General features: G+C 39.4%; 1 protein-coding gene across 1 annotated transcript; it reads left to right on the top strand.

Moving 5' to 3' along the window:
* Positions 1-1,010: 1,010 nt before the first annotated feature.
* Positions 1,011-3,221, top strand: LOC309486554 (zona pellucida sperm-binding protein 3-like; the record flags this gene model as incomplete). Its single annotated transcript, XM_082153903.1, has 8 exons — positions 1,011-1,556; positions 1,918-2,036; positions 2,110-2,213; positions 2,294-2,471; positions 2,614-2,731; positions 2,815-2,897; positions 2,978-3,066; positions 3,137-3,221. 8 exons carry the CDS (start codon positions 1,011-1,013, stop codon positions 3,205-3,207), a joined length of 1,308 nt encoding a protein of 435 aa, XP_082010029.1. The 3' UTR covers positions 3,208-3,221.
* Between the last annotated feature and the right edge of the window lie 8,486 nt (positions 3,222-11,707).

The raw sequence follows: 11,707 nt of genomic DNA, 5'->3' as shown, positions 1-11,707 counted from the left end.
AGAGAAACTTGTGCATGCTTTCATCACCAGCAGGGTGGATTATTGTAATGGACTCCTCACTGGCCTTCCCAAAAAGACCATAAGACAGTTGCAGCTCATACAGAACGCTGCCGCCAGGATTCTGAGCAGAACCAGAAAATATGAACATATCACACCAGTCCTCAGGTCTTTACACTGGCTCCCAGTTAGATTTAGGATTGATTTCAAAGTATTATTACTGGTATATAAATCATTCAATGGCCTAGGACCTCAATACATTGCAGATATGCTCACTGAATATAAACCCAACAGATCACTCAGATCATTAGGATCATATCAGCTAGAAATACCAAGGGTTCACTCTAAGCATGGTGAGTCTGCTTTTAGCTATTATGCCAGCCGCAGCTGGAACCAGCTTCCAGAAGAGATCAGATGTGCTCCTACAGTGGTCACATTCAAATCCAGACTCAAAACACTTCTGTTTAGCTATGCATTTACTGAATGAGCACTGTGCCGCTGTTCGTCCGACTGTACTGTACTGTATTTAATTTTATTTTTCTAAACTGTTTTAATTATTCTTATTTCTTTTTATTATTTTAATTTCTTCTATGTAAAGCACTTTGAATTGCCATTGTGTATGAAATGTGCTATATAAATAAACTTGCCTTGCCAAACTTGCCTCTGTAAACTTTCATTTTTGCAAAACTAAAAGTGTGTCCCATTGGGTATTCAAAGGTTCTGCACACACTTGCGGTCTTCAAGCCCACTTGAACACATGGATCAAAGACCGGAAATACTGTAGGTCATGTAAGTAGACAAGTGGTCAAGTACAAAGACGGCAAGTGTGGGTATTTGGAGGACAGTCGCTTAAAAAATTTGCAGAATGGTGCGTCCCTAAGATGCATACACTCTGCAGGTCCAGAGGAGAATCAAGGATAATCAATTAAGGTAAAAGGGGTGGAGCCACCTTAACTCAAAGCTGTACAAAATGGCAAAGCCAAGTGTTAGTGTTTGTGTCAACATTTGTTAGAATGGGGTTCCTGAAAGTGGTCTTAGTGGTGGTTGTGATTTTTGCATTTGATATGCCTGATGTCTTGGGAAGTTTGAGGTATAGTCATAGTCCAAGAAGCATGGGGCCAAAATCAGATCCAGCTTCCAGAAGTCCTGCCCTTTCTCCTCTAGGGCTCTGGAACCCTTTGCAAGTGGCTTCTCAGTTTCAGAGTCCTTTGGGTGCTGACTCCAAAAGCCTTGCACAGGAGCCTTTTGGCCTTCAGGAGAAGCAGCTGTTGGAGGGTCCAGTGAAGCCTTTGGATTGGAGGTATCCCATTGTTCCTGAGGTGCAGAGCGAGTTGGCTGTGGACTTCCAGTTGCTGCAACCCGTGACTCCCAGCAGCGTAGCGGTTCAATGTGGCGAGAACCGGGTTCTCATAGAGGTCCAGCAGGACTTCTTCAGCAATGGTCAGTTGATCCAGCCAACTGGTCTGTCTTTAGGTGGATGTCCTGTTGTTGGTCAGGATCCTGGGTCAAGAGTGCTCCTCTTTGAGTATGAATTACAGGACTGCAACAGTGTGCTGATGGTAAGAACAGAGACGTTGTGATGGGTTATTTGTTGTGGCAGAGGATCTTTTCAAGGAAAGTCAGTTCACTTGGTTTTACAATGCCAGGGCAGCTAAGACCAATTTTTATCTATTTGAATGGGAAAATCCTGAATTGATGCTACTTATCTTTAAGCCTTCAGACCAACATCTGATGTAAACTATCCCATAAGTGGTATGAAAGGAGCTTAAGAAACCAGAACAAATCTTGGGCCTTAATGGTGTTAAAGCTAGTTTTAACCATATTGCAGTGCACCTTCTCCCATTCATAGCAATATGAGTGCATGGTCTTGGTGTATGTACAGTCTTTGGGATGAATTGGTAAACACAAATGTTTTTACAGATGAATGAGGATGAGCTTGTCTACACCTTCTCTCTTACCTACACCCCTGAGGCGTTTGCAGGAACTCCGATTACCCGGGCCGATGGCGCAATTGTTGGTGTTCAATGCCACTATCAAAGGTAGGGGATCTGTGACTCTGCACTTTCTCGTGCAACTGGGAGACCATTTAATGGGTACTTTCATGAACTGCAGGCTCCAAAATGTAAGCAGTGATGCCTTGAGGCCAACATGGGTCCCGTATGCCTCAACAGAGGCTGGTGAAGAAGTCTTGCTCTTCTCCCTGAAGATCATGATGGGTTGGTACATGTTTTTTCTTTCAATAAAATAAGCCTTTACCCTTGCTATTGTGGCTGTGCCTAAAATGTTTTTTGTGTAGATGATTGGGCCTATCAGAGGCCTTCATACTCCTATTTCCTGGGTGGCGTTATTAACATCGAGGCATCTGTGAAGCAGTACAATCATGTGCCTCTGCGTGTGTTTGTGGACTGCTGTGTGGCCACTCAAGTACCTGATGTGAACTCTCTTCCGAGATATTCCTTCATTGAGAATCATGGGTAAGGTCATGGCCCTTGATGCGGTAGGACTGTTTAAGTTGCCTTTTGTAACGACTTTGTCACAGTCAGGGGTAAGGTCTAGTTGCTTGATGCTCTACAGTTGACATTCATGAATTGCTCTTTGTGACTGTTTTGTCATCAGGTGCTTTGTGGATGCCAAAACTACAGCTTCCAGCTCCCGCTTCATGCCTCGGTCCCAGGTTGACAAGATCCAGTTCCAGCTGGAGGCGTTTATGTTCCAGGAGGGCAACAGTCCTTCTGTATGTACTATGAATATCATGAGTTAACTTGACTTCTCCTCCCATCTGCTTTGGTTTTGTGACTTGTCTGTCATCCCTTGCAGATCTATATAACATGTACTCTGAAGGCAACTATTGCTTCTGCACCCAGTGATGATCAGCGCAAATCCTGTTCCTTTGTTAATAGGTACGTGAGTTTTTTTTTTAGGGGAGGCATTAAGTTGACTTTTCTCATGTTGAAGGTTCCATGTCTTTATTTTGGTGCAGGTGGCTTGCTGCTGATGGAAACGACCAAGTTTGTGGTTGCTGTGACTCAACATGTGGTCCTGATGGTGAATTTGCTGCTCCCTATGGAGGTTGGTAGCGTTTGCTCTTTCTAAGGTTGCTTTTGATTTCAAGTGCTCTAACTTGGCTCTTTTCTTCTAGGCATTCAGTGGGAAGGCAAGGCCTCCCTTGGTCCTGTAATGGTTCAAGAGCAAAAGGAAGGTTCTCAATAAAACGGACAAATCAATCCTTGGTTGTACCTGACTTGTCATTTTGCTGCGTGTCTGGTTTAACTACTTTTGGCTTTGAAAAAGTGCCTCTTTCTGCCAATGTGATGAAACTGATAGTCGTCCTGTACTTTTCAAGTCTCATAGCATGCAACCATAGGGTTCATGAAGTTATTAACTTACTCCATAGGGAGTTTTAAATGAACCTTTTAAAGACCTCTATTGAAAGTTCAAGGTTATGCTTCTGAAGCAATAGTTTTTTACAATTTGTTTAGGTCGTTTATTTATATAGCACATTTCATACACAATGGCAATTCAAAGTGCTTTACATAGAATAAATGAAAATAATAAATATAATTAACCCCCTGAGGTCGGCTGTATCGCCGGCGATACCAGCTCACTTTTTTTTTTATCAGTGTAAAAGAAACTCATAAATACTTTGACTTTCCATAGGAGTTTCATACATCAATCGATTCTGTTAAATGTGTATTATTTTTGTGTACACTCACAATAAAAACAAAGTGTTGTGCTTTTTGCCAAATAAAGAAAAATAAACACGAAGCGAGTTCTGCCTTCTCTCTGCCAGTGAAGTCCATTCTGAAACGTGTCCGAAAATGAACTAACTCAGTGAATACTCAGGCATACAGACACACAGGCATGAAGCTTGAATTCTCTTCTTTTAAATGATGTAATTTATATAAACAAATATTCTCATCTTGTGAAATCTGTATTAAAAGAGCGATTCCAGTCGAGCTCATCTCAGCTCATTACGTTATAATCGGCCCCGCCCACGGAGAGCGCGCGCTATTCAAACGCAAATGACTGAGACGATCCCATACAAACTGTGAACGCCCACATATCAGCTCGAGAAAACATTCAGATCAGTGTACTTGTCTACACTGTCTCGCAGCGCTGTGAGGAATAATAATAATGGAAAACTTACCTCAGAAGTGCTGGTATTTCGAGGAGCAACGGATGGAATACTGTAGTAAGTTTTTTTTCATTCTCAAGTAAATCGCGTTTCTGTGTGAATGAATGAACGGAGAGATGCGCTGTTTACCACAACTCGCAAAAAGACAGTTTAAATTTGAATTGCGTTTCTGTGTGTGAATGAATGATCTGCTTTTAGCAAACTATTTTGCTATAAAAATCGACTGAAATATGTTGAAATAAAATGTATTTGTATAAGCAACGTATTAAAACAGTTTGAGCACATCTGATCTCTTCTGGAAGCTGGTTCCAGCTGCGGCTGGCATAAAAGCTAATTGTGGACTCACCATGCTTGGAGTGAGCCCTTGGTATTTCTAGCTGATATGATCTGAGTGATCTGTTGGGTTTATATTCAGTGAGCATATCTGCAATGTATTGAGGTCCTAGGCCATTGAGTATTTATATACCAGTAATAATACTTTAAAATCAATCCTAAATCTAACTGGGAGCAAGTGTAAACCTGAGGACTGGTGTGTGATATATTCATATTTTCTGGGTCTGCTCAGAATCCTGGTGGCAGTGTTCTGTATGAGCTGCAACTGTCTTATGGTCTTTTTGGGAAGGCCAGTGAGGAGTCCATTACAATAATCCACCCTGCTGGTGATGAAAGCATGAACAAGTTTCTCTAAGTCTTGTCTGGAAACAAAACATCGAATACTTGAAATATTATTCAGATAGTTTGCTGATTTATTGCTTTGACATGACTACTGAAACTAAGGTCTGACTCTAGTGACACACCAAGAAGTAGAGCTGTGTGTCGTCTGCATAGCTGTGGTAAGCAATTTCGTTCTTTTTCATTATTTGGCTCATTGGGAGCATATTCAGGTTGAACAGGAGTGGCGCAAAAATTGAGCCTTGAGGGACTCCGCATGTCATGGATGTCCACTCAGACTTATGGTCTTCTATACTCGCATAATAACCTCTCCCATCTAAGTATGACCTGAACCATTTTAGGACTATCCCAGAAAGCCCCACCCAGTTTTCCAGCCTGTCAAGAAGTATGTTGTGATCGACCAACGCATTCTCATCCTAGGGCGTCATATACTGACGCTTTTGACATTTCGTCTACATCCAACGCACATGGCACCCTTTAGCGTCAATATGACACGCACAGAGTTTTGTTCGGTTATGGGTAGGTTTAGGTCTGGGGTAGGTGCCTTCTGGCCCATATCTATCTGCGTCTCATATTTACGCTAAAGGGTGCCATGTGCGTTGGATGTAGACAAAATGTCAAAAGCGTCAGTATATGACGCCTTGGGATGAGTTCGGGCTGGATCGACAGTGTCAAATGCAGCACTGAGGTCGAGTAGTACCAGCACTGATAATTTGCCTGAATAAGTATTTAAGCGAATATCGTTTATTATCTTTATGAGCGCTGTCTCTGTGCTGTGGTGCGGTCGGAAACCAGATTGAAAATTGTCAAAGGATCCATTCAAGCTCAAGAATTTGTTCAGCTGGTTGAAGACAACTTTTTCAATGATCTTGCCTATGAAAGGAAGATTTGAGATCGGTCTATAGTTGCTTAATATGGTCTTATCCAGATTGCTCTTTTTCAGGAGGGGCTTGACAACTGCAGTTTTCAGGGAGTTTGGAAAACTCCCAGAGAGAAGTGAGGCATTTACCAGTTCTAGAAGATCCAGCAAAAATAAAATGGAACTGAAAGAGTGTATCCTTCATTTCACGGGGAAACGAAGGGCGCATTTGAAGTCGCTTTTGAATCGGGGTAGCCTTTGTCATGACGCAATCGGCCTTCGAATGCAGCCTCCGAAGGGTGCAGCTTTGAACTGGGACACAGTCAACAGAATGTTCAAAATGGACCATCAAAATAAAGTGTTACCATGTTTTCCTGGACATCTTGTGATTTCGGGGAATGCAAGTTTCCAAACACAATGCATGATGGGATACGCTTAGCCTTGAATACCACTCCGAAGCGTTATTCGAGATGGTGTGGGTTTAGTGGACATTAAGGGCACTGAGCTTTGGCATTTTTAAGACATTGGACAGTCTTGCGCACGCACTTCCTGTCACATGCACGTATGGTCAAGTGACCAAGACATCAAGTGTGGATTTTTGCACAGAGCCAAAGTGCCTCTTATCTGACACATTCAGGGGGCATTTACATGACACAATTTTCAAATAAAAATGTTAATTTACATGACAAGTGTTTTTAGGGGCCTAAAAAAGCAAACTTTGCAAACTTCTTTCTCAGGCCATACATCTCTGTTGCGAAGTAGTGCTCCTCTAGTGTCTGCCCAAGAAGAAAATGTAGTTTAGCATGGTGGGGTTTAACCTTTAAAGCAGAAGCTTAGCAGTCTGCTCCAGATGTTTCAGTAGAGACTGTCCTCAATCACACTGCATCATGTTACCTGAAGAAACAATAACACACCAATCGCTTTCGTTTACTAGACATTACCATTGTGTACCATTTTTTCTTAAAGGAGTAGTTCACTTCAAAATTTAAATTTCCTGATAATTTACTCTCCCCACATCATCCAAGATGTTCATGTCTTTCTTTCTCCAGTTGAAAAGAAAAGAAGGTTTTTGAGGAAAACATTCCAGGATTTGTATCCATATAGTGACTTCAATGGTGTCAACGGGTTGAAGGTCTAAATGTGAGTTTCAGTGCAGCTTCAAAGTCTCGACACGATCCAGCCGAGGAATAAGAGTCTTATCTAGACAAGCCATAAGTCATTTTATGAAAAAAAAAAACCCATTTATATACCTTTTAACCACAAATGCTCATCTCCGTGTCAGCATGTCAATATATGGGCCTGTCTATATGGGTTCACTGCATACAAACATGACAGATAAACATACAATGATGATAATGTCAGAATACATGAAGGGGTTTGACAACAGAATCATTAATCTCACATTTGATATATTGACACTGGTCTGGTCTAAGTGCTGACGATGTCGACAAAATACCTTTTTATCAGTTGCGAGTTATAAATACCGATAAAACTTGCAATTCTCTCATTTCTTTCAAAACTTGCAATTCTGAGAAAAAAAAGTCTCAGAAGTTTTTTTTGCAATTATTATTATTTTTTGTCTAACTTTACAACATGTAATTGCAAATTTATATCTCACAATTCTAAGGGAAAAGGTTAGAATTGCAAGATGTGAATTCGCAACTGCAAGAAAAAGTCTGAATTTTGAGATAAAAGTCACAATTACCTTTTATTAATTTTAGTATCAAACACGCTTCCATAGAAAAAACAAGGGAGCACCCACTGTGTATTTTGAATGTATGTTGAGTGTATTTTGTTGTGTAGTGGTAGGTCTTAGTTCTTACTTGAGAGTTGGCGCCATCTGCTGATATCACCTTTATAATAACTACTGTTTATCCCGCATTTAACACAACACAGGTTCAGAACAAAAAGTGTCATTGACAGTAATCTGCATGTTCTTGTCTGGTGTCTGAGGATTCATTATCACCTCACAAGAGTCAAAAGGTATGGGATCTAAATCTCAGAAACAGAATGACCTGAATAAACAGCCGTGAGAATGGCGATTCTCAGAGAATATAGCCTGAGTCCTTAAATAACTCACATGAGTAGTTATAGGCCGTTGGAGAGGAATCAGGCTGAAGTGAATGTCCTCCCTGTAAGGTCAGATCACTGGCAGAGAGTTTGGTCACGCAATACTGTACATCTCTGTTGTGCCATCTTCAGAAACAACCTCAATCTCTACTTTATTTAATCCATCCTCTAGTTTAATGGTTTTTAATCAATCACCAAATAACTGGGAACATTTTATATTTAGAAATATCAATCTCAGCATATGCATATGTTCTTTATAGACGTATATATAACCAGCTAAGTTCCAAAAACGTTTATTATTTTTTATTATTATATGAATGTTAATGGAACAATCCATTTATAATTCTGTTACTTTTGAATGTTCTCTGAATGTTCTGAAACAAAACGTTAGATGAAGTAAAACGTTTAAGATAAAAGTTCCATGAACAATGTATAAATAATGTTTTTGTGCAAACGTTTTGAGAATATCATTAAAGAAAGACCAGATAACTTTGTTAAATTAATATTACTAGAAGAACGTTTATTCATAACTTTGAGAGAACCTTGCCAGAACATTAGCCAAAGTCATCCATCAACATACAGTGAACCAAGCAAGACTCTTATTTGGACACTTAAGGTATACTTAAAATGTTAAAGTACTTGCATTAGAAAACAAAATATCAAAGCAACTGGTATTTCGATATGTTTTAAATGATAAATAAAATTCTGTCCAGAATGTGCTGTGACACTCTCTACTGTACTGTGTAGTATCTGATCTGAACCAGGGGTTCAGTTTTCCCTCAGACATTGATAAATCATCAGAATCACAATTATCAATCCTTCAGCTTTACGTATTTCGAAGTGATGAGGTGGAATGTAAGAGACAATGTGTACAGTAAGAGAATAACTGAATTGTTTAATGAATGATATGAAAACGTGTTTATTCATCCTTTAGACATAAGGACATTTTTAACAAGGCCCAAGTTTTTAGTTTTTATATATTTTAATAAAATGGAGTTAAAAAAAAAAAAAGATCTAAGATGTATTATATTAAAAGCGCAATACATGAATATCAGATGATGTCACCAACGTCTCCTCACTGACGTCACTCACTTCTAAAACTTGTCTGCCGCCATCTTGAGTACCTTATTCGGCAAGATCGATATGTCAGTTGCAAAGGAACTAGCTAGCTATGCTTTCACAACACGGTAACATAAATATAACTTAAATGTAACATAACATAAATCTGTAACGTTCGTTATTTTGAATAGAAATCATCACTCAAAAAGCATTCATTCACGTCTTCTCCGGTTTATTTGTGTTCAAATACATGCAATACAGTATCCGCCAGGGCTATTAGTCCAATGGTAATCAGTGTTTGGTGTAGGCAATCAGTACAGTGATTGATATGACCAATGAAAACTTTAGAATCAGCTGCAGGGCGGGATTTCCGCTGAAGTGGTTTAAAAAAAAAAAAAAAATCACGCTTCTGTTCTGCCTGCGGTCCTGCATGACTTCCTCATTCTGACATCCGTGATAACAAAGCTAAAGTAACATCTCTTCACCTGAAACAAGAAGCTAATAAATGCACGGTTTGAAGTATATGTGATTTGTGTGTGATTTTCGTGCGATTGGGGAATTTTCATATGAATAAAGAATGTTTACAGTATGCATGCTAGGTAAGGATAGGCCATAGCTTCATATAAAATGTTAAATATAACATATTTCAAAATGTTTTTTTGACTTGAAACCATTTTAAACCGCGACCGGAATATGATACAAATCCTCGATGGTGTTTTAAAGTGAGTTAAAAGTAAAAGTGTAATATTAATCAATTAAATTGTGTCATGTAACTTTATGCTACCTGTTGTGCTAATGCACCTGCTGCAGGAGCTATTCTATTCCATACAATAATTTTTGTTAAAGAATTCAAATAATGTTTCAAGAATAGTTATTTTTTTGTTTGTTTTCTAACAAGACTTGAGATAATAGGTTTGTCAGTACCATAGACAGTACTCGGTAGGTACTCAAGATGGCGGCCGTCAACTGGAAAAAGAGCGGATGACGTAAGAGGTCACGTGACTGATATTCATGAATATGTAAGATTTTTGTAATAAAATATCCAAAAACCACTTGCACAGTGTGATATATTTCATGCCGTTGTGTACTTGCATTATCCCAAAAGTTCCCAAGGAGTTGTAAATCCAGAGAAATTCCAATTTTAAAAACTGGCTTGTTTCTTGACACTGCATGTCTATCAATGACATGATATCCGTGCTATCCTCGGTTTCCGCTTGTAGAAACCATGGCAACACACGTGGACAAATGCGGAAGTGTTTATTTTACAGCATCTAGCTGTTGAGTCGGTCAGTCATCATGTATCATGATTATTCATTGGCGAGTACAGAAAATCCCCCAAAATTTAAACGTAGATCAACTGAGTCACGCAGGCTTTGGGAGAAACGGAGAAATAAAACAAGGATCAATATCGGCGTGCCGTTTTTGAGATGGAGAGAGCTTCACAAACAAACTTGGGCTTGACAGAGACTCCGCTTGCATGTTTTAATATACAGGTTAGCAAATATATATTGTTTATTGTACAAGTAATAGTCATGTACAGATGATTTTAATAGATATGAATGAAGTTACCCTATGAATTACAGCATATTTCTGTATTATAATTATTACTATTGTTAGGTATTGTTAGATGATGCAGTATGCAATGGTGGGTTATGCTGATGAAATTACACATACAGTTAGATTACACTTTGTTTGTTCTTCAGTATTGCTTTTTAGCTTTTTATCAAGTCTGGTGACCAAGTCTATGGCAGTGAAATTAAATACAGTAGGCCTATGTGTTGCACAAAAATATTGTAGGTTAGTTCAAATTTACTTTCAGTATGATTGTTTTAAACGTGTAAAATTGCGCAGCATTAACCAAACAAATCATTTCACAAATAATCACATATCAGTAACAGGCTAATATAGCATTACATTTCACATCCCTGGCAGCTAATTCATTACGATGCATAAAATAGTGTGATCAAACATACAGGTAAATTCATTACCTCATCCGTGAACATGATTTGTGAATTCCATACATCTCTGGATGGTGAAAACAACATCTCCCATCGTTACACTCTCCTTCAGAGCGCCAAGCTTCGCCTTTGTTATTGTTTTGAAGATGTGACCTCTGGTGGCGACAACTTACATATTATGCCTTTAACAATTCAAATTCAGATGTTCTTCTAGTGATTGGATCTATTGATTCCCCCAAAAAGGTGTAAAATAAAGGAGGGACATCAGCCAGAAAACGGTAATGACGGTGTGGAGCGCAAGGCTGATGGTGTGATGTTCTTCGGGAGGGGTTGGTCACTGGACTGGAAGGACTCTCAGAATAGAGGGAAGGATTTTACTGCTGTTATTTTCATTATTTTAGTGGACCAAGTATGTTGGAATTGAGGTGGATGATCCTGCAAGCCTATAGGAACAGGTTTTGAGTGTATATGAACAAGCTAAAGCAAAAGAAGAATGAGGGGTGTGCGCAAATGATGTTGATGGTACATTTAGCTGATAAGGTTTTGTTGACCTTTTTTGATTTGGGTGCGATTCGATGTAATATAGATCTTGAAAGCCTCTGTGGCTTGAATTTTTGGGTTGAATCTGGAAGTGATGGCGAGTTCTGAGCATCTGAGAAGACCGAAGAAAGCCAATATAAACATTGCGTAGCGAGTGGTGGCCTAGGCGGAGACTGGAGATACATTTGAGTATGTCTGAAGTTATGGGTTGTCTGCCGTCTGGGTTCTTTGGATGCCATTGATAAGCAGAGGGGTCTGTTAATTGACACAATTGAGCCAAAAATATTTGCTTAAGTGACCTTTAATGGAACCAGCTTGAAGACTCTTGATGCTGATAAGATAAGGGATAAATGAAGTAATAGTGAGAAGAGAAAAGTCAGGGAAAGGGCTGTTAGAGATGGTGGGAGAAAAAACAGA

Source organism: Leuciscus leuciscus (genome assembly GCF_965113295.1).
Source record: "Leuciscus leuciscus genome assembly, chromosome: 22".
Taxonomy (NCBI): Eukaryota; Metazoa; Chordata; class Actinopteri; order Cypriniformes; family Leuciscidae; genus Leuciscus; species Leuciscus leuciscus.
This window is presented reverse-complemented; position numbering and strand designations above follow the sequence as displayed.